The sequence below is a fragment of the Episyrphus balteatus genome, chromosome 2 (assembly GCF_945859705.1).
Source record: "Episyrphus balteatus chromosome 2, idEpiBalt1.1, whole genome shotgun sequence".
Classification (NCBI taxonomy): domain Eukaryota; kingdom Metazoa; phylum Arthropoda; class Insecta; order Diptera; family Syrphidae; genus Episyrphus; species Episyrphus balteatus.
In genome coordinates, this window is record NC_079135.1 from 131,622,956 (window position 1) to 131,650,073 (window position 27,118).

At 32.3% G+C, this 27,118-nt stretch overlaps 1 protein-coding gene across 14 annotated transcripts in view; it reads right to left on the minus strand.

Moving 5' to 3' along the window:
* Positions 1–27,118, minus strand: part of LOC129911728 (disks large 1 tumor suppressor protein) — a 146,173-nt gene that overhangs the window by 77,456 nt on the left and 41,599 nt on the right. For 12 of the 14 annotated variants that reach the window (XM_055989615.1, XM_055989614.1, XM_055989604.1 and 9 more), the window contains 2 exons: positions 14,672–14,743; positions 942–1,094 (listed from right to left, as the gene is read on the minus strand). In XM_055989615.1, coding sequence (XP_055845590.1) covers positions 942–1,094; positions 14,672–14,743 — 225 coding nt within the window. Of the gene's footprint in view, positions 1–941; positions 1,095–9,181; positions 9,377–14,671; positions 14,744–27,118 lie in introns of those variants that run through there. The other 2 variants (XM_055989617.1, XM_055989608.1) reach the window with 2 other exon arrangements.

Consider the following 27,118-nt stretch of genomic DNA (forward strand, 5'->3'; position numbering starts at 1 on the left):
TCAATCTTGATCTTGATTGATTGAAAACACCAAACGAAGTGTAAAGGATTGTTGGCAGGTTAGAGTACATACTTTCTTTGAAGAAAATTTAAATTGTCTCATCTGTCATTCATGAGATTCAACGAACCGGCAACATGTCACCATTAACTATCTTTATATTGCTTCTTGATATATTTTACCTTGTAGTTTCTTAAGTAATATTTGAATTTCAATAGAACATAAAATAACAACATAAAACCTATTCATGTACTTACCATCCATTTAAAAATCATTAATATCACAAAATGACAGCGAACCATAGATGTGAAGTAAATAGCTTTTCCATGTCACTCATAAAAAAAAAAAAATAAAACTCAAACAGAACCAAATCACACACGATTTATGAACACAGCTAAACTTATCAAATGTTTAGCAACAAAAATTTGATTAATGTGCATGACACAAAGATTGATAAGCTACTTAATGACGTCATACGAAATCTTAATGCAATTTAATTTTTTTTAGCTAGCAGTTGGTATTCCTGCTATGTATATACAATTTAAAAGCCACAACCAGATGGCACTAGTGTGTGTCGGTTTAATTTAAACAATTTTCGTTTAAAAAAATGCAGTTTCCGGTTAACTTAATCCGGTAGTTTATTTTTAAATTTGAAAATGTTTATGGTATTATTTTAGCATTCAAATAAAAAATTAAACAAAAAAATATAACAAACATGCATTATTATTGTAAAACTAGCAAAGTGGGTTAAATATTTATGTTTTTTTTTGCGAAATCCACTTAAAAAAAAAAAAAAAACTACAAAACAAAAAAAAAAAAAAAAAAAAGAAAAAACAACACTTATTTATTTATATTACAAAAAAAAAAAAAGAAATTATTTGCTTGGTCAATCTAATACTAATAAGGATGCTCAATTCTCAATTTTGGGGTATGTCTGCACTTACAGCTTGCTCAGCATGATGCGACTCTAGTGGTGTCTGCTGTACATTATTGGCTGTGGGTTCGGGTGAATGAGGTTGGGCTGGAGATGATTGTTGGTAGTGTCCATCTGTTTTTGGAAGCTCAGATTCGCCTTCGACTTTGAATCTTTGATTTTGCTGAAAGTAAATTGACAATGGAGTTAATTTATTAAAAAAAAAAAAAAACGGGGATGATAATTTTTAAGAGAAATTTTGATGGCAACTTCTGAAAATTGGAAACTTGAAAGTTTGCAAAATATTACAAACAATTTCACAATATTTTTTTAATGATGTTATTGTTGATTCCGGGCCTTTAGGCAAGAACCCTCCAATGATTGCCCCATTCCATTGAAGGTGGTAGTTTACTCATGAGTAGATCTACCCGACAAAGAATTTTGGTTTTATAAGACTTTACAGATGCAATTGTTGCTTCTGTAAAGGATTATAGAAGCAAAATTGTTAGTAGGGTAGTACTACAATTAACACATGATCTTCTACTCGAGGAGATAGGAATCCCAACTAACATTTCAGTTTCGGTTAAGGTATTACAAAAGCTACATTTCAGCTTCTTTTAAACTTTAGTAAGGTTGTTGGGCATGGAAAAAGGAGAACGTTATACAAGTTTGACCCTCTATAAGGATTTTAAACGAAGCTTTACCGAAGCTTTGAGATTTGACAGATAGCTTCGGAAGAGCTTGTATAGCTCTATAATACATGTCTTATCGAAATTAAAAAAACAACTACAAAAACAAAAAAGAATTCTTTTTAACTGGTTTTTATTGAAATTATATATATTTTTCCATTAGTTTTTAGTATATCTATTGATAATAATTTTAAAAGTATGTAATTTTTTTACCACACTCAGGAATCGAACTTCGTACCTACTTGGTGGCAGTCCGCCACTCAACCCACTCGGCCATCCTAATATATTCATTAATGAAATCAAAAACTTAATCAGTTCAAATAGCAGAAATGTCAAAAAAAATGTCTGAGCTAAATTATTCAATGTCAAAACCAAAAAGTGTCCGAGCTAGATTATTCAATATCAAAACCAAAAATCAAATACTAAACTTGGTAATTTCTGTAAAGCTTCTATAAATTTATTAAGCAGGCTTTTCCAAAAAGAATCTTTTTTTCGTTTAAGTTTCTTTAACAGTATTTATAGTCTATTGAATAGACCCTTTTGGATGGAACAAATTCGTTCAAGAGTTTTTATTGGCGATTATGATTCCTTGGCATACAAGAATACTCCACCCAAAAGTGCTACTAAATCCATTGGTGCATTTCTGAGAAAACGGCAACACTGGTCGGTTTTCAGTTTTTTTGATTTAACTCGAAAACCAAGCCTGACTTTGAAATGGTTCAAAGACACTTTTCATAGCAAATTAAATTTTCTGTCAAGTTAAGATGGTTAAAAATTTTTAAAAATTATTTTTGTCTAAAATTCTAACCTAAAATCAAAGAAAAAAAAGTTAAAAAATTGACAATTTTATTTTTTTTTACTAAATCAAGGGGCATTTTGTGTATGTAGCCGGGACGTCCAAACTTTGTACTAATGAAATAAAGTAGAGGTAAAATCCTTTGATAATATGCAATTTTTAATTTTTTTTGTCAAGAAACAACTTAAATGTACCTATTCAAAAATTAGCACTTTTTCTAAATTTTTGACTTTTTTAGTTAAAAGCAAGTTTTTAAAACTCGATAAAATCGTATTAATTGCTAACTTTTAGACTTTTAAAGTAAACATACTTCGAGGGATTGATTTAATATAAACTAAATATGACAAACAAAAAAATTTATTTGCATCCTTATGGCCTTTTGTGCAATTTTGTGTATGTGCATTTTTATAAATTCGGGTCGAATGGATGGACGGAGAGCCATTAGCTTTGGTCTATTGCATAGAAGAACATTTAATACCAACTCTTTTACTGTTTTCAATGGCCTGAAAAACAATTCTTGTAAAATCCGCGACCAACGAAAACTTTCTCTTGAAAAACGAAAAAAATACTCTAATGAGTTTGAAACAAAATAGCTCAGGGAAATTAGTAAATCAAATTGCACTTTTCGCGGGACAAATTTTTTTCATGGAACGTATTTAGGTGAATGTCCTTATCGTAAAAGTGAATTTTTTGGGATGATAAGATATCGGGAACAGCCGCCATCTTGGAAAAGAGGTCGGTGCCGTTTTTATTTTATAACTCCATTTTTACTCATTTAAACCAAATATGTCCGAGGGTAGACTTATTATCAATTAAATTATCTAAAAAATGATATACAAATGAATTCCGTGAGTTAGTTAAGTTCAATTTTATAGTCGGTCAAAGTCCGGGTTCTTCTCGCAAGGTTAAGACAATATGACATTTTTTCAAATATCTGAAGAACTTTTGATTTGTTGGGGATTTTCTTAAAGTATGAATTATAGCACTTTGAATTATCTATGAAATGAGCCCTTTATCGTTACTGTAACCAACATAATGTATAAGCCATCTAACGTCGAAGTTCACATTCTACTATCCAAAAGTGAGAAAATAACAAGTTTTCTTCTATTTGACCGAGCAAATTTTTGAAGTGGAGGTATAACCAAAATATAAGTAAACAGTTTTTTAACTATATTCGTCTAAATATTGAATTCAAAGTTTGAAATCTTTAATGTTAACCTTTATATGGTTTTCGAGGTTTTAAATGAAGTGAATTTTCCAATTAATGTGAATAAGCTCAAGTGATACTATTTAAAATTCTAAATATAAGAACTGATGCCCTGTCATTTTTCCTAAACATGAACACCTCAATCTCAGCATTACGATAAGTATAACTCAAGATATGAGGTGTGTAAGCCGTTATGTTTTCGAGACTATTGTGTTTAATTTTTGATTGTTTATTTGAACTATTGAAATCCCAAATATGTTCAGTTAAAAAATCGTATATCATGACTTCGACGTTTGGTTGCCTCTACAATGTGATGGTTACAAAAACAATAAAGGGTTCATTTCATAGATAATTAAAAGTGCTATAATTCATTCTTTAAGAAAATCCCAAACAAATCAAAAGTTCTTCAGATATTTGAAAAAATGTCATATTGTCTTAACCTTGCGAGAAGAACCCGGACTTTGACCGACTATAAAATTGAACTTAACTAACTCACGGAATTCATTTGTATATCATTTTTTAGATAATTTAATTGATAATAAGTCTACCCTCGGACATATTTGGTTTAAATGAGTAAAAATGGAGTTATAAAATAAAAACGGCACCGACCTCTTTTCCAAGATGGCGGCTGTTCCCGATATCTTATCATCCCAAAAAATTCACTTTTACGATAAGGACATTCACCTAAATACGTTCCATGAAAAAAATTTGTCCCGCGAAAAGTGCAATTTGATTTACTAATTTCCCTGAGCTATTTTGTTTCAAACTCATTAGAGTATTTTTTTCGTTTTTCAAGAGAAAGTTTTCGTTGGTCGCGGATTTTACAAGAATTGTTTTTCAGGCCATTGAAAACAGTAAAAGAGTTGGTATTAAATGTTCTTCTATGCAATAGACCAAAGCTAATGGCTCTCCGTCCATCCATTCGACCCGAATTTATAAAAATGCACATACACAAAATTGCACAAAAGGCCATAAGGATGCAAATAAATTTTTTTGTTTGTCATATTTAGTTTATATTAAATCAATCCCTCGAAGTATGTTTACTTTAAAAGTCTAAAAGTTAGCAATTAATACGATTTTATCGAGTTTTAAAAACTTGCTTTTAACTAAAAAAGTCAAAAATTTAGAAAAAGTGCTAATTTTTGAATAGGTACATTTAAGTTGTTTCTTGACAAAAAAAATTAAAAATTGCATATTATCAAAGGATTTTACCTCTACTTTATTTCATTAGTACAAAGTTTGGACGTCCCGGCTACATACACAAAATGCCCCTTGATTTAGTAAAAAAAAATAAAATTGTCAATTTTTTAACTTTTTTTTCTTTGATTTTAGGTTAGAATTTTAGACAAAAATAATTTTTAAAAATTTTTAACCATCTTAACTTGACAGAAAATTTAATTTGCTATGAAAAGTGTCTTTGAACCATTTCAAAGTCAGGCTTGGTTTTCGAGTTAAATCAAAAAAACTGAAAACCGACCAGTGTTGCCGTTTTCTCAGAAATGCACCAATGGATTTAGTAGCACTTTTGGGTGGAGTATTCTTGTATGCCAAGGAATCATAATCGCCAATAAAAAGTCTTGAACGAATTTGTTCTATTTTTGCTCTGGAGCTCGGGTCTATTAAATAGACTATTAAACAACTTATTAGAAAATGTTAAACAAGTTCGAAATTCTATAAGCAATTAAGTTCTGAAGCAAGAGCTCAATACAAGCTGTATACCTGCGAGATCTCAATTTATAGAAGCTGTTTTGTGCTAGTTGGGAATATGTAGTTGTTTTACTAGATTTCTAATCACTAGTAAACTACCACCTCCAATGGAACATAGCTAATGACATGAAATAACTCCCTAGATTTCAAATGTGGCTTTATTTCCAAGACAAATTAAAATAACACTCGATGAGTTTTATATCAAATGCAGGTTTTTTCCAAGTGCGAATATAAAACTACATTTGTATGCGCCATAAATTGTATACAAAAGTAGGTACATATTACACCTCCGGGGCTTGATTCCCATTTCTGGCGGGTTAAAATAAATTTCAATTTAAAATGAAAATAAAACCTATTCATGCAACGAATTCGTGTGAGTGGAACAGAGGATTCAAAAATAGAGTTAGTTAAAATCGTGAGAAATAAGTCTATCATCGTGAGAACTTAGTTAATGGGGACTTATTTCCATGCATCGCCATCTAACATACATGAAGGTACATAAACGGGTACAGTGTCCTTTGGTGCAATGGCAAATACGATATTGTCGGCACAAAGCCAAAACCACGAATCTGCAAAATTGTAGTTTTGAAAAAAATGGCTTCAAAGTTTTGGAAACACATGCAATCTTATGGAAACTCCTGCAACAAAAAATGACTTTTTAGGCTTCTAGGCAACAGCTGGAAGATTGGGATTGACGCAGTGAATAGAGGGACCGATAACAAGTAAAATGACACATTAAAGTCAAAGTGTCCAAAAATGCAGATTCGCGGTTTTGGAGTTGTGCCGACGATATATCAATTGATATATCAATTTGCACATACAAAATTAAAAGAAAGATAAACGTCACTTTTACTGATTTCTTTTCTTTATCATCTTAATTAATTGTCAAGTTAATTGGATTAAGAGTTTTCTTATTTAAAATTTTTTATAGCAAACAATAAAATCTGTACGTTGCGCATTTTTCTGAACAAGTGTTTTTGTAATAAATGTTTGAACTTATTCGCCGTGTTTTATTTTTCCCGTGATCCAGATCATTGTATTTAATTGCGTTAAAAAAAATTTGTTGTTCTGCAAGTATATAAAATTATCTGATCTGAATCACGGAGAAAATATAACCCGGCTATTAATGACATATCAAAGGGCTCGGCCAGCAACTTTGGCACTACACCACCCTTATTTACACTGCCTATAATCTCGTAAAGACCTTTACTTACATTTTTCATACTTCTGAGTTATAGAATATATTTGCTAGATCACTAGGATTGTTATAGTAGAATTCTCTCAAATGGAGTCTACGTCTTTGAGATAACGCAGGACATTAACATTCATATCGAATATGAAAATTCGAAAAATATCTCATTGCTTTTTGTGCCAGCATGATTTCAACATAGTAGAACTTGCCTCTTTTTTAACAGTTATGTATGTTTTTGTTGTGATTTCATTTGATTGGCATTCATTTGTAACGATATTGGTCGACCCAATCCAATTCACTTGTTTTGTTCCGCTTACTGTAACAATCTGGTGCATTCATCAATGTGCCCTTATATTGAAAAGTATACCGACCACCCTATTATGCTTTTAGTCAAAATAAGATTCAAAAATTTCGTCTAATGGTTTGTTTATTTGATTAAAAAATGAGATTTTTTTTTAACCAACAAAAATTGTTTTAGAAAAATGTTGCACATACACCACAGTGAACAATTCAGTCAAAACTTTCAAATTGGTTATTGGTAAATCATTTTGTACATTATTTTAAAACAAAAATAATTAAAATAGTATAAGATTTGCCAGATGAGACGTGAGAGCTTAACTACTCTTTCGGGTTCTTTGGTCCTCTTAAGAGAACAACAATCTGTGTATAGGATTTATTGTTTATACAAAAAAAACTACAAAAATACACAAAAACATTGATAATAAACATTTTTATTTATAAACTAAAATTACTTTATTTTTTGTAATTTGAATTTTCATTTCAATTGTCATTCAACTTTCAAATGAACATATAAAGTTGAGTGACAATTTGGCAAATTAAAAATAAATTCCGGACAGATGATAAATTTTAAATTTCGAGAAATGTAGCAGTTTATTTGTATAAATGTATTAACTGCCAGTATTTTTGTCAGAATTTTGCCATTTTATTTTTCGTTTTTTTTTTCAATAAGCCACCTTTTCTTTTTTGACATTTTGATCAGGGTACAAAATTTATATTTTGACATATGATCAAAATGTCATTATTTACTCAGCTGCTACATGTGCATTTTACTCAGCTGCTAAATGTGCATTCTAATTCTGTGAAACTACTACATTTTAACACGCATGGAATTTCTTGTAAGTGAGAATTAAAACTTCAATCCTTAGAGAATATATAATATGACAACTTTGTTCTATATCTAATACATTGTAACGCCATAATGCATTGATGGGGGACGATAGGGACGCTTATCCACTTTCAATGAACGACACAGCAACAAACAAACACAAAACAAATGACCAGAAGCTCTTCGAAATTAGGGAAACTAGTGGAAACTCGCATCCCTTAGATTAAATTAGTCGGTGTTGTAATAAATCCTTCTGCTGACTTGTTATTTAAGTAGGTTTTTCTTACAAGTGAATGCATACATATAAATCTAAGCCAAGTAATTGAAGTTTTATTTCGTTGACTAAAGATAACGAATCAAAAACACGTTCTATGGATGATTTCACCACAGTATTTCTTATCTGCCTATGATAGCTTTCACGTAATACTGGAAAGCATTTTTTTAATTGGATTTGATCCCCTTTTTTTGTGTCAAAGTTAGCTCCCATATTTGTCGTTTTTTTTTTCTTTTTTTGCTGTATGGTTTAAGAACCTTGTCCAACAAGGAAATCTGAGAGGAAAGACAGCCAATTATCTTTGATATGTATTTTTTCATGTAGATATCCATTTTTGGAAGTATTTATTTTTTTTTGTACAGTACAGTTAACTGAATGTATCAATGCACCAACACCACCCTGTTTCTGTATTAGCGACACATTTAAGTATGAGAATAATGCAATTTTTTTGTTGACGAAATCAGAGTACCGTGTCGTGCACTGATACTTTCAAAATAAAAAAAAAGTTGTTGCAGCGACTGAAATTTCGTTAAATGTGATTTCGGATATCTATATTTTCCGAGATGAAAGTTTGAAGTTACTAGTACTTAGCACCATCTAGTTTTCATAATAATTGTAAAACATTTTTTTCATTATGGTATGAACCCAATAAGTGAATTTCTGTGAGTGAAAAGTGTTAAATAAATGCTGTTTGTTTACCCATTTGGTTCCAGTCCCAACAAAGAATATCCCTTCTATAAAGCTTTACAGAAGCTACATTAACACCTGTAAAGCGTAATAGAAGCAAATTTGATAGTCGGGTTTGTCTCTTGTGTTCTTTTTCGTTTTCAATTCCGGGCGTTTAAATTTCGAATGTTGTTTTTTATTGGTCGATATATTTTACACCTTAAAAACGACATTTCAACAGAAATCGCATAAATACCGCAACATGAATTATTTCAAATAATAAACAAACTTTTATAATTGAATGCATTAAAAAGTAGGTAATGTTTATTTGCACTCATTAAAACATAAACATAAATAAACTATAAATAATTAAAAATAACTTCATAATTATTATGCAAATAATATTGGCTACATTCTAATTCTTCTATTCACCACCCAAATAACCACACCTTGAATTATTATGATTTCTTCTCCATCTCCATACAATTTATTTATGCATGGAAATTTAAACAAAATATATAATGAATTGAAAAAAAAAGAAATAATAAACATTTCGCATTTTTATTTATATTTTATGTACGGCGTACAAATGTATATATTTATTTATAACTTACATTTGAACAACAACAATTGTATTGGTTCTCTTTCAAGACATGCGGTGGAGGTGCGCGTCTACGTTTACGGATGCGAACTGGCGATCGTGAACCAACGTAATTAGAAAAACGCCGCCTCGAATGGCGAACAATCGACACCCAATCAATCATTTTTTTTTAAATTACTTTTTTTTTGTTCGTCTGTTGATTTTGATTAAATTGGTATTTTTTTGTTTTGTATATTTTTAGAAATTTTATGTATCATTAATGGGATTTTTGTATATTTTATTTTTTTTTTTCTTTAAACAAAATAACACATTTTTTTTTTATAAAATTAATTAAGGTATCAAAAAAACACTTGAAAATACAAAATTCATTCACAATAGCAGAATTTTAAGTTAAGTCCTTAAGTTACTTTACAATCCTTCAAAAAATAATTAGCATTTTCTTAAGATTTCCTTTTTAATTTTAGGAAACTTTACAAACCGGAAAATACACCCTTTTATCTTCAAACAATAAAATATTCATTCACAATAGTTAAAATATCGTTATTTTCTTTTAATTTAAAATAAAAAAAAAACCAAAGTGGAATGGCAGGTATAAATCACTATTATCCTCGAAACACACATAAACATCAAACAGCCACGACAAAAGAAGGACAATTAATTATATCGTAGGTACATATCTAATATTTGCGAAAACCTGGTTATTTAGCTCAGGAGGAAACACCATAAAGCACCCCAAATCCGGAAACGCCCCCGCGACATATTATTTTGAATCAAATACTACATACTTCTTTCAACTCAAATCATAGATACAATTCATAGTAGTTTGTAGGTAAATCATGAATATAAAAATGTAGGTGAAATACTTAAAAAATTTTATTTCTTAGTTTCTTCTTTACAATCAAAAAATATATTTTAAGGAACACAGCACCAAAAAAGTACGGACGGAGCACTTTTCACACGTTTACAGGTATACCACTCCAGCGAGTATTTTGTATCTCACTGAAGACCGATTTAAGAATGAGAGTCTTTTTAGCCTCTGGCATTGGATGTACTTGTACGTTAGAGTAGTATTGCTGTGTACATAATTTTCCAGAAGTATTGTTTACCAAAAAAAAAAAAAAAAATTCAAACAGTTTAATTTTGCACAGCACAGAGCAAAAGTGAAGCTCCTTCACCTCATTGTCGACAACAACCGACGACTTGTCGATATGTCTATGTTGGTCGGTATACACGGTGTGATTTAGATGCGAGCTCTATCCACGTCACTCGAACTCTAAATGTCGAGACATATGTAATACGCATGCTCGTTATTTTTGTTTGCTCCTGTTTTACCTCAAAAGAAATACCCTAATTCGATGACGAGTAATTGAGTCGTTTTTTGATATATACATCATCGAGGAATATGACATGTAATAAATATTTGGAACATCTTGTATGAAATGTCTCGTCAAAATTTTCTGTGCCAAATAAACATGTTGTTTATGACTTAAATGATTGAACTGACCGATGGTGTTGTGAACGAGAATTTAATTAAACATAAATAAGGATTCTTCAAGTTACGAGTAGTTTGTAATGATAACATTGTAGTGTAACATGGGGTTAAATGACACAAAAACTGACACTTAAAAGTAAATTGAACTTTGTTTCCATCCATTCTGCAGATAGAAAACGCTTTCCCTTTTCTTCCCAATTCATTACATAACAAAGAAAAATCGTCAAATGTAACCGCTGACTAAACGATAATCTAGTACTACCAACAATTACACTTCGCGTCACTTGAATAGAAACAACAATTTTTCTTTAGAAAATACCGATTGGCGCTTCGGTGAGGTAACTTAGTAGATTTTTGGTTTTGCATTTTCAAAGAGGAATTTTTAATAAACAATGTTGTAAAAACAAAAAACCCAAAACAGAAACCGTATGGCTACTAGTTTCGTTTTTTCGCATTACTTCACAAAAAACAGTGTTTTTTTTGCGTCACTTGAATAGAAACAAGCTCTTAAATTAGATACAAATGATGAAAAGTCATGGACAACACTAATTTTTGTAAAGCAGTCTTAAACTTTGACATTATTTGCACATTATAACCAATTATGGGCTACGAGCTACCATTAGGCATCACAGAAAATGCATAAATAGAATTAAACATTGAAAATGCACTTGTACTGTACACAATCGTGGACCTTATTGGAGAAAGTGACTATAGTGTTTGGTAACTTCTTACAAATTAAGAAAATGACATTTTCTACAATTTAAGGTTTGAATAAGTGAAATAAACTTTCGTTTTCATCCGGAATGCATCTGTTTTGTTTCTATTGCGTTGTTTTTTTCTGGAACTCTCCTTGTGCAATCTCTAAGAGGGTTGTTTTTCCACGTTCCTAAACTTTCCAAGAGCTTCTTCCATTATTTCTTTGTAAAAGTTTGCATCTTTTTTCGAAGCGTGAAGCTTCAATTTTCCTATTGCACATCATTAAAACAAAGCGTATTACTATAACACATTTTATTGCCCTTTATTGGCGATGCGATAAAAGTTATGCTTTCATAAACCAATGAAATAGGACTAATATTAACGTGGTCCATCTGAGTTGGTATGTTTTCCTTTAAAAAACCACTCTTTACCTCACTTCTTTTCAGTTCAAATTCAACTATAAAAATAAAATAACTTTTTTGTAATCTTAGTAGAACTTAAAATGTTGTTATTTTGCATTTTGAGGCTTTTTAAATGTTGTGCACCTTTTATAACTTCCATGATGGAACAAACCAACACATTACCATCGCACTAACACCACGTTTTTGACCGATTTTAGCGGCAAAGTGAAGGAAATTGCTGCTAGTTTTTAAATTATTTTTTTCTCTGCTCTTGAGTTGGGTCTCACCTGTCTTATTTTTTTATTCAATCACTAGTTTACGATATTTCAAAAATATTTTCATACAAATTTGGCAAATTTTCCAATATCTTTCGCGATTTTGCATAGTGCAAGTGCATTTCCAATGTTAGCTGCTATTTATGCATTTTCTGTGATGCCTAATGGTAGCTCGTAGCCCATAATTGGTTATAATGTGCAAATAATGTCAAAGTTTAAGACTGATTTACTAACATTAGTGTTGTCCATGATTTTTCATCATTTTTATCTAATTTAAGAGCTTGTTTCTATTCAAGTGACGCAAAAAAAACACTGTTTTTTTGTGAAGTAATGCGAAAAAACGCAACTAGTAGCCATACGGTTTCTGTTTTGGGTTTTTTGTTTTTACAACATTGTTTATTAAAAATTCCTCTTTGAAAATGCAAAACCAAAAATCTACTAAGTTACCTCACTGAAGCGCCAATCGGTATTTTCTAAAGAAAAATTGTTGTTTCTATTCAAGTGACGCGAAGTGTATTTTGTATGAATTAACTATCCAGTATACATTTTAGCCCTGTTCTTTTGGAGATGGTAGAGTACTTTTGAGCAGAAATCTAGTACTGCCAACTACACGTTCTATCAACTCAAAGAGAAGATCATAGCCCCTTCTATTGGAGGTGGGGGTTTACTCATGTCATGAGAAGATCTAGTAGCTACTACAATTAACACATGATCATCAACTCGAGGATATAGGAATGTGTAGTTGTTGTACTAGATTTCTACTCGATCTACTTATTATCTACTCGTTTAATCTACCACCTCCAAATGAACACGGCTATTAAAGAGATCAGTGATTTCCATCTACTGATGGGCAGAAGAACGTAGATGGTAGTACTAGGTCAACTAAGTCGTTTTGATGATATTTCACTGGAAAACTGTCCTTTTTCTGGTCTTATAATTACAACAAAAAAACGTCATTGAAAAAACCTACGAATGAAAATGCCGACTAATTATCTATTAACTAGCAGCTAAGGTGATTAGTAGATCTATAACCCCCACAGTCACAACATAACTTGTGAGAATGAAAGCTGAAACACAATTACGCTTTGCCGTCGATTTTGACAACTGCCAAAAGTTCAACCATACGAAATCTGTATAACCTCCCACAATGACGCTTTTCTAACGTACGCTTTTTTTGACAAACGTAAGGAAACGTAAGAAAGCGAGCAAAAGTTCAACCAGACTGAACTTTTGCTCGCTTTCTGACATTTATCAGACATAGTTACAGTCACCCACATTATTATTGCGCCAAATGTGAATAAAAAAAATAAATGATTGCAAACCTAGGTGTGTTTTTTAATTTCTCTATATAGATTTTGCACAAAAAAACGACATCGAGATATTTTAAATCAAAACAATTTACGTATTAAAAACAAAAATAATTGAATGATGTTGTAGACTGAGTTTTATTGTTAAAAACAATTTATTTTTATTTGTTTTGTTTTTATAACTATACGATTAAAGAATAAACAAATTTCTATGCATTTTTTAAACACATTAGTATCCTTTTTCATTTTTCCACAATTAAATCAAGATAAGGACCTGGCCCAATAATTTTGTGAGTGACTGTGTTTTTTTTATTTGACAGCAGATTTTTTGTTTCAATCAGCTGTTCGAAGTCAAAGTGACAGAAGAGCGCTTTGAAGATTTCTCAACGTAACGCGATGACGCGTCTGGCAAAGCGTGATTGTGTTTCTGCTTTGAGAGTCACAAAAAGTATTTTCTTCATTAAGTTGTTGTGAATTGCGACCTCTGCTTTATAGGAGATTACAAATTTGAGATATTTTGTGACTCTCACAAGTTTTGACTTTTAGGGAGACTTGGGCTGCTAGTATACTAAAATCAAAATATGATCTGCTCGAGTATAGGAATGAATACTAGATTTCCGCTTTAGAGGAACACGGCTATTATTAGTCTACCGCCTGCACTGAAAAGCGGCTACAAAGAACAAAAATAGCCGTGTTCCTGCTCATGAGTGCCATAATAGTGATTTTCAAATACACATTAAGAGAAATCTTTACAAATTGTATACGGAAATAACATATATTTCGGGTGTGGTTTCTAATAACGGAATGTTTAAGTTTTAAATTCGAATTTAAATTCAAAAGGGAACTGCAAAATTTCAGTCAGTAAGAAGCATGCGATACATTTAAAGAAAAATCGAAGAAGTATCTTATCGTGCAACAGGTTTACTTAATCGCACTATCTTTTTACCCTCATGGTAAATTTTAGCCCATCTTCCCCTATAAAATAATCCCCAAACATATTTTTGTTTTGAAATAGTACAAGGAATTTGACTTTGTTCTTGTTATTTTCATAGCAGGATTCTCTTTCTAAATATTTGTCTTATTCTCAACAGATTTAGTAATAGAGTAAAAGAGTACACATAGGAATGTGTGTAGGGTAAAAAAAGGTTGAAAAAAAAAATCAACTTGTTGCTTTTGTAGAGAGCAAAATCACCCGCAGCAAAATTATATAAATTGAGGTATACATTATATGAAATTTTATGACAAGAGTAGAAAAACAAAGAAAAGAAAAAAGAAAACGAACAAAATTCCAAAAACTATTGCGATTTCGAAGGATGTATGTGATGTACCTACCAAAAGTTGTTCTTCGTTCCTTGCCGAATTTATCTCACAATTTCGGCTGATATTCGAAGAAATCTTAATTAACTGTAAAGAAAGGAAAATCATGGGGTCAGCCTTGTAATGTGTGTGCGGTTTTATTTTTTTTTTTATTTATCATTTCATTTTCGATTTCGTTTAGCATTGTTTTGTTTTTTTAATTTTTTATTCTACTACAACTCGTGCTACATGAAAAAATAATGTTTAAAAAAAAAATTGTTCGCTAAAAAGAACGAACGAAACGAACAAACAATTAGCAAGAAATACACATATACGAACGATATTTATATATAAAAATATAGAAATGTACATTTATACAAAGAAAAACGAATATATTTATGTATATGTGATTTTGTTTTTGAGTGAGAAAGGAAAAAGAAAATTAAAACCAATACCAAAATGTGTTGTATAGAGAACTTTTCTACACCAGACGTATGTATTGTCGGTCGTTGTTTTATATAGATATTTTGCTGTAGCCTGTTGTGCCTGCTTAATGTGAGCGGTTTTCTTTTTAGTTCTTTTTTTCTTTTTTACAAGTTCTACGACACCCATAAGAAAACTAGGTTATCGTTCAATCTACCACCCATTATCACCCACAATCCTCGCACCTCACAGGGTTGGATTTTTTAAAATAATTTATTATATCAATGCTAAGCTAGCTTAAAGGGCGGACTGTATGTGTACGGAACATATCAGGATTGAATAAACATTGTTTAATTCGTTTTCTAACTTTAAATGCTGAGTTAAACTTTTTTACCCGTTTCCTTGGATTCGGAAGGTTTAACTCTTAAAACACTCTTGAAGTTCACTCTAAACTATTATTATTGTTCAAACACTTGAGGATTTCAAACTTCAACCCGGGTTTGAACAACAAGTCAACAAGTCTTTAGCTAACTCGGAAGTTATTTTCAATAATCTAATTGGAGTTGGCAAAGTTTATAGAATAGGTACCTAGATGAAAATGATAATCTAGTACTATGTTCTACAGTTGCTGGCTTCAGCGAATAGATGAAGATTGCTTTGATGTTCATTCATAAATTGAGGCTTGTAAAGTACTCGTGATACCTTTCCACATCAATTTTTGCACAGGGCACAAAGGGGTAAAGTCACAAAATTGCATTTTTTGGGTTTTGATGAAATAAGAACAAGCTCTTTCATTTAGTATTGAAAACATAATTAAATCTGAAATTATGTAAAAGAAATATGAAGAGGGCATCCCTGTTCTTGAAAACAAAGTTCTATAGCATGTAATTAATATCCGCGTTCCTTTTAGGATACCATGAGTAGATAGTAGATCTAGTACAACAACTATACTTTTCTATCTACTCGAGTAGAAGATCATGTCCTCTTGATAGTAGTACTAGGTCTCCCAGTCATTTGGTAATGATTAGTAGCCCTGTTCCTTTGGGAGGTGGCTACTGCTAGAGTTTACTAAAGATTTTCAATGGATTGCACTTTCAACGAAATCAATACAAATCGTATCTACTCGGGAAGAAAAGCATGATTAGATGTTAGTACTAGATTAACCAAAACATCTACTTTTAGTTGACTACCACATCCAATGGAATAGGGCTAGAATATCACATTTAAATGAACGCGACGAATATCAAAGAGGACGGAAAAAGACGTGTCCCTACTAATGAATACTTTATTAGCGAGTCGATTTTTAAGTGTAAATTAATTCAATTTTATCTATTGGTCGTTGGTGTGAGAAAGCACGTGTTGAAAATATAATGCAGTAGAATACTTGTTTTTTTCTCGTTACATGTACTTTGTCAATTGCAAGGTATGAAAATTTGAAACAAGCAATGTTTTTTTTTTGAAGACGTAGAGTTATCTTTTAGTCTTCTCCTAATTGTAAATGTAATAGGAATTAATGACAGGGGGTTTTTATGAAAAAAATTCTACATCTGAACGTGTCGTTGTTCCGTTTTGGAAACTTTTATATATAAAAACGCAGTTGGCAGCAATTTTTTGTCGTCGCGTCGGTCCTCTTTGGGTGTGAGACTCAACTAACAACTTTGTTTCTATTAAGCTTTTTAAAAGTCACAGTATCATCTATAATGCCTTTATCTGCATTTCTATCATTGGAAAGATTTAAAGTGGTAATAGGCGATATTGTTAAGGAATTTCCATAGTGTTGTCACCTAGATTTTTATAATGAAAGGGTGCAATCATCAGTTATTGACAAGATACTAAATATTGAAAGCACACTGTTCTTTGGGTTTAATTTTGGTTCTGTATTTGTATGACGCCCAGTATGACGCCAGAGTAGGCTTTAATAGTAAGATAAAAATTTTCATTTTAAAAAGAGTATACGTTTGATAATACGTCCTTAAAGGGCGTTCTTCTTTTTTATCTAAATCCGTCCCTGTTTTTCAATAGTTTGAACTTTTAACGTAATAAGATTCTCATAATCCTGTGATATCATGTTTCTCTGCTAAGGATTTCGATTTACATTAAAAGCGTTTGAGTCCTCGGATTTGATGCAATTTTTTTTTTAAAGCTAAAGTTTATACTTTCAAAATATATATATTCATGAAGCACATACATACATATCTATAATGTTAAATATATGATTGTGTGGGAATACACACAGGATATTTTAAAGTATGTAAGTTGTTTTCATTTTTTTTTGTATTCTTTTGCAAGACACCGGAAGAATGCCATGAAAGAAATTCTACATGCGATATCAAGGACTTTTCGTCAACATCAATTTCGGTCGGTTGGTTTGTTTGAAACATATCGCGTGATGTGTGTGTAAAGTTTAAAAAAAAAACATACATGTGTGTTGTTTTTTTGTATGTGTCACACAACATGTTAACACAAAAAAATGTGGACACATAGATAGTTCTTGAGAATAATAGAGAAAGAAGAGATATCTACCTAGTTATCTACCTATTATAGTTGTCGAAGCTATTATTTTATTTACATTTACATATGCAAACATTTCTAGTTATGTGAATGTGTTGTGTGCATTATAAAGTTGATTTCTTTTTTTTTTTTTAATGCATGAAATATCCTTGGCTTAGTTAGAAATTGCAAAAAGGGTAGCAAAATATTCATTGGCTTGTTAGGTATAGTTATATATTGCTGATTGGAACATTTTTAATTATAAGAATTGATAAAAATGAGAATGAAGGTCCTTGAATTCTGGCCTCTTTTTTAAACTTTCTTTGAAGGATTTTGGATTTTTATATATTTTTTTTTAATAACAAAGATTAAACGTTTTTTTGAACAAAATTTCCAAAAACAATTTACAATTGAGATACATCAAGTGTATTTTTCTAGTCCTTTGTCAAAACCGCGTTTCTGCTCATTATCTTGTTGACACTGACCTCGTCACTCCCTTCAAGCAAACAAGTCCGACCTCGGTCCGAATCCGCTCCGCATCAGGCGGAGCTGAGTCCGACTTCGGCTCAGAAACGGGTCCGAAGGCGGCTCAAATTAGTATGGAAATTATAATCACCGCGGAGCCGATTTTATATGTATTGGTTTTTTCACCACGATTTCTCCTTCGACTTTGTGTTCATACACAAAAAGTTGCAAGTGTGTGAGTGCAACCCCGTTTTTCTCGGTCGGAGTGTCTTTTCTGAACTCCGTTTTCTTGCTTGAAGGGCTGCTCTACGTTGATCAACTTAACAGATGATTTGAGAGGAGTTCACATGCAGCAACTTTTAATCAGACCCTGTTGGCCAATAACAATAATTTAAGTTATGTGTTTCTAGTTTAAAACTAGGACTAACAAAATAAATGTATATATTAGTCTAAGAGCCAGGAGCAGATTTCTTGCGTGAGAGGTAACCGATTCATATGAATGTCAGAGGTAGCGTGGGTCATGGTGATGACGAATACCTTAGTCTGCCTGCATTTATTTGGGCCGTTGTCGAGAAAAAGCGCATCAAAAGTACCATTTTTCTGAAAATCGATTTAGTGAGGGTAACCACTTAAAATTTATTGATAACCAACGCCACATACTCACTGATAACAAATATACCAATGGCAGACATTTTAAGTGTGGCCAAAGCCCCGGCAGACTGTCCCGAAAATGCGTTTTTTTTGGCGTTTTTAGACTTTGGGGTAACCACCTAAAATTAATCGCATCCTGTAGCGGTGGACTCCCTGATAACAAAAATACCCATGGCAGACATTTTGAGTGTGGCCAAACCCTCGGCAGACGGTTTTGAAAATGCAGTTTTTCTGAAAATTGATTTATTTAGGGTAACCACTTGAAATTAGTCGCAGCCTGTAGCGGTGGTCTCCCTGATAACAAAAATACCCATGGCAGACATTTTGAGTGTGGCCAAACCCTCGGCAGACGGTTTTGAAAATGCAGTTTTTCTGAAAATTGATTTATTTAGGGTAACCACTTAAAACTAGTCGCATCCTGTAGCGGTGGACTCCCTGATGACAAAAATACCCATGGCAGACATTTTGAGTGTGGCCAAACCCCCGGCAGACGCTCCCGAAAATGCAGTTTTTCTGAAAATTTATTTATTTTACTTTTTCACATAACTCGCGTATTATTGGACCTAGCAGAAACAATTGTATAGCAATCTTAAAGATAATTGAATTTCCTACAGAATATGTTAAATACGTTTTTTCGATTAAACCTTCGGTTTAAGAGTTAGGGTGGTTTTTTTGAAGCAAGTCAAAGGGTGATTTTCTTATTTTCGTCATATCTCTTTTATTTGAGCTTTTTTAAAAATTAATTTGAAGTAAAAGTTGTAGATCTTTTTATTACCTTCATTTATTACATTAACGGTTTTTCGATTTGACAGACCGTTTTCGATCTGTAGGAAAAAAACTTCAAAAAGTTTGCATTTTTTTATATAGCTTTTTCCTATATAAAAAATTGTAATCTTTTTACCCCTCCCCGCCTAAAACTATACAATTTTTTTCTTGCCTGAGTGCAACCTACACGCCTAGGTTTTTTGTTACATTTATTGCAAATTACCCTGTACTATGTAGAACCTTTTTCCTATATAAAAAAAGAGTGTGTGTACACATGTACACGCGACTGAAGTTATACTTCTCATTCGGTATATGTAAATGAATTTCGGTGCCGTGAAATAACGCCGAGCGAAATAACGCCGAATTCCAAAATTCGGCGTTATTTCACTTTACAAAAGCGAAATAACGCCGAATTTCAACATTCGGCCTTATTGCGCTTTGTCAAAGTGAAATAACGCCGAGTCCCAAGTGAGAAATAAGGCCGAATGCTAGAAAAGTGAGCATAGAAGTGGACCTAAGTTAACCCGTATATTAAATTGCTAACCTTTTTTATTTTCAAAGGCATATAAGGCCCTAATTTATTAAGGCAGAATGGCCCCAATACCAATTCGGGACTTATGTCCATCCAATCGAGGTATAGGTTCCAAAAAAGTTTTTTGTCTTATGTGCCTCTTATTTATTCACTAACAGATTAGTCTTAAGAATGTACAAAAACATGGCGCAGGGACAAAAGGCCCAGGGATATAGCACCCACTTTTTTTTTTATTGGAGTTATGTTCAACTTGAGTGGGTGTCAACCCACTTAAAAATTATATCCCACTTGAGTGGGACATAAGCTCCATATATTTTGCATTCAAGTGGGACATAAGCCCCACACTTTTCGAAATATAAAACAATAATGAACAATTATAACTTTTGTTATATTTTATTCGCGTTTTGTTCCAGATTCTTTAAATGCAAAAGAAACTTTGAATAAGATAATGATAAGAAACAAATAGATTCCAACTGTTTTAGTTGGTGGAAAGCAAAGCGAAAAATAAAGTCTTACATAAGAATCTATTTAATTTTTGGAACCCGAACGCGAAGCGGAAAAAAATTTTGCCCACGGGAGAATCAATTTTGAGGTGTGAAAATAAAAATTCGCGCGAATTTTTATTTTCACACCTCAAAATTGATTCTCCCGTGGGCAAAATTTTTTTCCGCTTCGCGTTCGGGTTCCAAAAATTAAATAGATTCTTATGTAAGAATTTATTTTTCGCTTCGCGTTTGCCAAGTTATAACACAAACATATCTCTGTTTTGTTTGGTATGCACATAAATAAAACAATAAAACCCAGGACTTAGGTTTATAAACAGTGAAATAGGTTTGGAGGCTGGGAGCATGCTGCTCTGCTGCAATCCCCTTGATTGGATACACTATTGAATCGGCTTATTTGCCAATAAGGTGACACATAAGTGCAAAATCGAATTATGTAACTATCCCAAATACAGTTATCCAGTTGGGAGATAATTTTATAATTTGTAAATTCTTTGTTAGTGAGACATAACGCCCATCCTTTATTTGTGGGTCTTTTGTCCAACCTGAGTTTGACATAAGCCCCACATTTAATTTGGAACTTATGTCTCACTTAAGCGGGACGTAAGCCCCACAAATAAATAGTGGCTTTTATTCCATGGGCCTTATGTCCTGTGCCAAAAATATGGCATTTCAATACCAAACTGACTGCAGGTGGTAACATAGAAATTTTTCCTAAGCTCCACTTAGCAGGAAAAAGTGAAGTAACGCCGAATCGGCGTAATTTCACTTTATCTTTGCGAAATAAGGCCGAATGTTGAAATTCGGCGTTATTTCGCTTTTGTAAAGTGAAATAACGCCGAATTTTGGAATTCGGCGTTATTTCGCTCGGCGTTATTTCACGGCACCATGAATTTCATTTGATATTTTTAACTTCTATTATTAAATTAATTAATCCACAATTCGTTTTTTTACATTTTTATCAAGTGAACAATAAATTAATTCTTTCATCCTCCTTGGGTCCATGTAGTTTTCAATTTATTCTGTGAAATTTACACATGTTGTGCGGTTCAGAACGTACGGTATACGCTTAACGAAACTAAATGAATTGAGCATAAAATGTGCGATATGGTTATTTTATGATAATTGTGTGTGCTTCAGCACTAGTAGTAGCAATATGGAACTTGCAGGGTTGCTACAAAGCTCAAAAGTGAGCTGAGCTCAGCTCACAGCTCAACTCAAATTTTGAGCTAGCTGACTTTTGAGCTATGTACCATAGCTAAGCTCATTTGAGCTGAGCTGAAAGTCAGCTGAGCTGATGGTTGAGCTGAGCTGTTGGGTGAGCTAAAGTAAAGTGAGCTGAGCTGAGCTGTGATGGGTGAGAGGATACATTGATTTTTATTTGGAAAGTATAATGAAATATGAAGATATTTTAAACTTTTATAAAACACCATAGCTCAAGATGTTTGGTTCTAGTTATTAATGGAATTATTTTAACACATGGATATTTTTATAAATAAAACAGATAAATTTTCGTGATCTTTCTCTTGGTTTTCTTAACCCTAGAAAGATAATCATAATATACGTCTCAGAGACGTATGATTCTAAAAAAGATTTTTGGTCTTATGTTAACACTTTTTGTCATATTTATTTAACTCATTACTTAGATTATTTTAAAGAAGTGATATAATAAATCAAATCAATTTAACAAAAACCCAGAAATTTGAATTGAATTAGATAAAACAGTTCTTTACACGCCATACGTCTTACAGACGTAGATTATCTTTCTAGGGTTAATAGTAAATATATTTCTATTTTTTTAGTAAAATATTTCTTTTTTAATCATAAAAAAAATCAGGTACAATCCGGTATTACGACTTTTTTCAAAATTCCGAGAAAATCGCGTTTGAAAGTTGGGGTAAATTTTTTTTTCGAAAAATCCCCGAATCTTTGAACGCTCCTGGAAGCTAAACCGCTTGAGAGCAATTTTTGGGAGTGGTGCCAAATGATAGCTTGTGTCATGGGCCTACGCTTTGCACATTATCAGATTTTTAAAAAATCGCCTTCCATGTTAAACCGCCACATCATGCCTTTTTTTTTTCAGAATCGGGCTTAACTTTTTTTTTTACCTTTAAGTTCTCCTGGTTTGAGAACGCGTGTACCTACAGGGATGGAAGTTGTACCCAAATGTAGGTTAGAGTCCCCGCTACCTTTTGGCATCAAAAATTTTTTTTTCATTTTTTTCAAAATTCCGAGATATAGGCGTTGGAAGGCTTTGATCTAGAGACAGGGGAGTGGTGCCATATGAAAGCTTATATTCTCAGCTACCCGAAAGTGGTATAATCCGGTTTTTCGATTTTTTTCAAAATTCCGAGAAAATCGTGTTTGAAAGTTTGGGTAAATTTTTTTTTCGAAAAATCCCCGAATCTTTGAACGCTCCTGGAAGCTAAGCCGCTTGAGAGCAATTTTTGGGAGTGATGCCAAATGATAGCTTGTGTCATGGGCCTTCGCTTTGCACATTGTCAGATTTTTAAAAAATCGCCTTGCATGTTAAACCGCCACATCATGCCTATTTTTTCAGAATCGGGCTTAACTTTTTTTTTACCTTTAAGTTCTCCTGGTTTGAGAACGCGTGTACCTACAGGGATGGAAGTTGTACCCAAATGTAGGTTAGAGTCCCCGCTACCTTTTGGCATCAAAAAAATTTTTTTCATTTTTTTCAAAATTCCGAGATATAGGCGTTGGAAGTTGGGGCGCTCACTTTCAGCTCAGCTCACTTTCAGCTCAGCTCAAATGAGCTAAGCTATGGTACCTAGCTCAAATTTGAGCTGAGCTGTGAGCTGAGCTGAAATGTTAGCTTTTTGCAACCCTGGCAACTTGCCACATGCAACTTGCCACATGCAACTTGCCACATACAACTTGCCACATACAACTTGCCACATACAACTTGCCACATGAAACATGTAACTTGCTACGTGTTGTATGTTTTATGTTTGCCGTACTGTGGCGTACTGCATTTTTAAATACTAAAGTACTGCGTACTCTAAAGGTGAAACGACAGCCCTGCTACCCAGGGTGATCGCGTCATAATCCCTTTGACATTCTTGTCAAAAAGTAAATTTTCATACCCACCCTCCCATAAGAAGTATAACTTCAAAAATTGCAAACTTTTTGAAGTTTTTTTCCTACAGATCGAAAACGGTCTGTCAAATCGAAAAACCGTTAATGTAATAAATGAAGTTAATAAAAAGATCTACAACTTTTACTTCAAATTAATTTTTAAAAAAGCTCAAATAAAAGAGATATGACGAAAATAAGAAAATCACCCTTTGACTTGCTTCAAAAAAACCACCCTAACTCTTAAACCGAAGGTTTAATCGAAAAAACGTATTTAACATATTCTGTAGGAAATTCAATTATCTTTAAGATTGCTATACAATTGTTTCTGCTAGGTCCAATAATACGCGAGTTATGTGAAAAAGTAAAATAAATAAATTTTCAGAAAAACTGCATTTTCGGGAGCGTCTGCCGGGGGTTTGGCCACACTCAAAATGTCTGCCATGGGTATTTTTGTCATCAGGGAGTCCACCGCTACAGGATGCGACTAGTTTTAAGTGGTTACCCTAAATAAATCAATTTTCAGAAAAACTGCATTTTCAAAACCGTCTGCCGAGGGTTTGGCCACACTCAAAATGTCTGCCATGGGTATTTTTGTTATCAGGAAGACCACCGCTACAGGCTGCGACTAATTTCAAGTGGTTACCCTAAATAAATCAATTTTCAGAAAAACTGCATTTTCAAAACCGTCTGCCGAGGGTTTGGCCACACTCAAAATGTCTGCCATGGGTATTTTTGTTATCAGGGAGTCCACCGCTACAGGATGCGATTAATTTTAGGTGGTTACCCCAAAGTCTAAAAACGCAAAAAAAAACGCATTTTCGGGACAGTCTGCCGGGGCTTTGGCCACACTTAAAATGTCTGCCATTGGTATATTTGTTATCAGTGAGTATGTGGCGTTGGTTATCAATAAATTTTAAGTGGTTACCCTCACTAAATCGATTTTCAGAAAAATGGTACTTTTGATGCGCTTTTTCTTGACAACGGCCCAAATAAATGCAGGCAGACTAAGGTATTCGTCATCACCATGACCCACGCTACCTCTGACATTCATATGAATCGGTTACTTCTCACGCAAGAAATCTGCTCCCGGCTCTCGGTCTATATGGAAGTGATCGACAGTTTACCCAGTTTGTATGCGGATTTACTAAGCAATACAAAAATCTTCAAAAAAAAAGTACGCATACGCCACAGTGCACATAAAATTCACAATATTTATAATATTGAATCAATATTTTATTTTAATCTGTGGTGAGTAAAATTAATCAGTTTAGCTGATGTTGATCAAAGAGCATAAAACAATAAATTTTCGACATAAAACCTTAAAACTGGCTATAAAAAATAATTAATTATTTTGTTTTTTCAATAGGTTTACATTTTTACTTGCGATATAGGTTATGTACTCTATCAAGTTAAGGATTCTTAAAAAAATCGAACTCGAGATAACAATTTTACATGACATTACGATGATGGAGAAATGCCAAAAAAGTGAGTCCGGCAATTCTGTCGAGCTACAGCCTAAACTACATAATTGAGCGATTTTTTTTCAAACTTGGTAGTTAACAGTTTTGAGTGATTCCCTAGAAGACAAATTGAATTTTTTTTTTTAGGACCAAAACAAACTGTAGCTGTCATATAACGGAAACAGAAAAGCCATTTTTTTCGAAAACCCCTTTAACGATTTTGATTAAAACATAAAAGCTTCCTTTGGAAATTAACGGTTTTTTTATTTATGAATTTCTCGTAAACGACAAAGCTAGTTTCGACCAATTTTTTTATTTAAAAACTTCTAAACAATCATTATATAAAAATTTTTAAAATTTTCCAAAATACATATTTCTGGATTTTTAAAAATATTTCAAATTTTTTTTTTGAAAAATCGATTTTTTGAAAACGGGCAACTTTTATAGAAATTTTGTTTTTATGTGTTGAATAATGCTAGGAAATTTTTATATATAAAAAATTATTTTTTAAAAAACGGCTCTAACGATTTTCGAAATTTTTTTCTAAAAATTACTTTTTATACAAGAATCCAAATGGCATACTTGGTTTTGTGTAAAAGATAATTTAAAACGATGTTTAATTAATTATAGAAACAGATTTTATTTTTTTTTTACACTAACTTATGAAATTCCTTAGAAATATCAAATTTTAAATTTTTCTTAATTTTGTTCAGTTAAAAGCTTTAACACAAGAGTTACTTTTACCACAAGAGCAAGTACGTGCGACCCCAGTCGTGCATTTTATTTTGTATGTTAAAAGTAGCAGAAAATTTTGTCCTAAATCCTTTGGGTACTTTTACATAATTTTTCTTTCACCCCTACTACTTAAAAGGAGATGGGGCGTCTACTACTCTTGTCGCAGTTTTAGTTTAAAATATAATTCTTGGAGCTTTTTGAAACTATAATAAACTGATAAGTTCTTTGAAATTAATTAAAATGTTATTAAATACAATAAACCAATGTTCTAATAAAATTGTTCTTTACAACAACAACATCTTATTCGTTCCTTTTCTATAAGTGATCTACAAAGTTTTTTGAAATGTGTATTAACCGATTGGTTTTCCCAACATGACATAATTTGGTCAGATAAACAAGCTTCTAAACCGGTTCTAATCGCATTCTACAAAATTAAAACAGTTTTATAACTACACATGCGTACGTGTCGATTGCAAGCATATTTAATTTGAAAATAAATGCCATTAATTTCGAACATGAATCGATTTTTTTTTTTCGTTTTGTGTAATATGTATTTTATATTGATTAAAAGGTTAGTCTTTAACTACATAGTACTTAAAAACCTTTCATTTGACATCAATATACCTCTTGTAGCTCTCATGATATTTGCATGTAAAAGGGACAAGTAAGGGTTATTAGAACGAACTTTGGAGCCTTGCATCTCAAGACCCTGACTTACGATTTGAAAAAAAAATTCATAGATTGAATATACTAACCTCAAGCTTCATTTTGAGACTAGTCTCATTAATGTACGCTCATGGCCCAGGTCCCATATAATTTTGCCCCATCTCCTTTGACAGGTTTCATATTTTTGACCAAAAAGAACCCAAACAGACCTATTATGATCGCTACAAGCGTTTCTATGCAGTACAACAATCTTCGAAAAAAAGTACGCATACGCCACAGTGCACATAAAACTAAATAATTTGAAAATTCAAGAATTGGGAAATTTGAAGTCACTTTTACGATATCACAATATTTATAATATTGAATCAATATTTTATTTTAATCAGTGGAGAGTAAAATTGATAAGTTTTGCTGATGTTGGCCAAAGAGAACAAAACAATACATTTTTCAAATAAAACATGCCAACTGGCTAAAAATAATAACCAACTTGCGAAATTCAAATTTTGGTCGTTTTTAAAATTGTTGAATCAAGAACAGACATTTCGCAACTAACCAAACCTTTAACCCCGTAGTTTTTCAGTTTTAATAAACACATTACAGGGTGTTGTAATATAACCTCATATTGATAAGACTTGTTGAGTAGATTTGCATTGCTATCAGATAAACGTACGCACGCTTTCATACTTATTTCTTG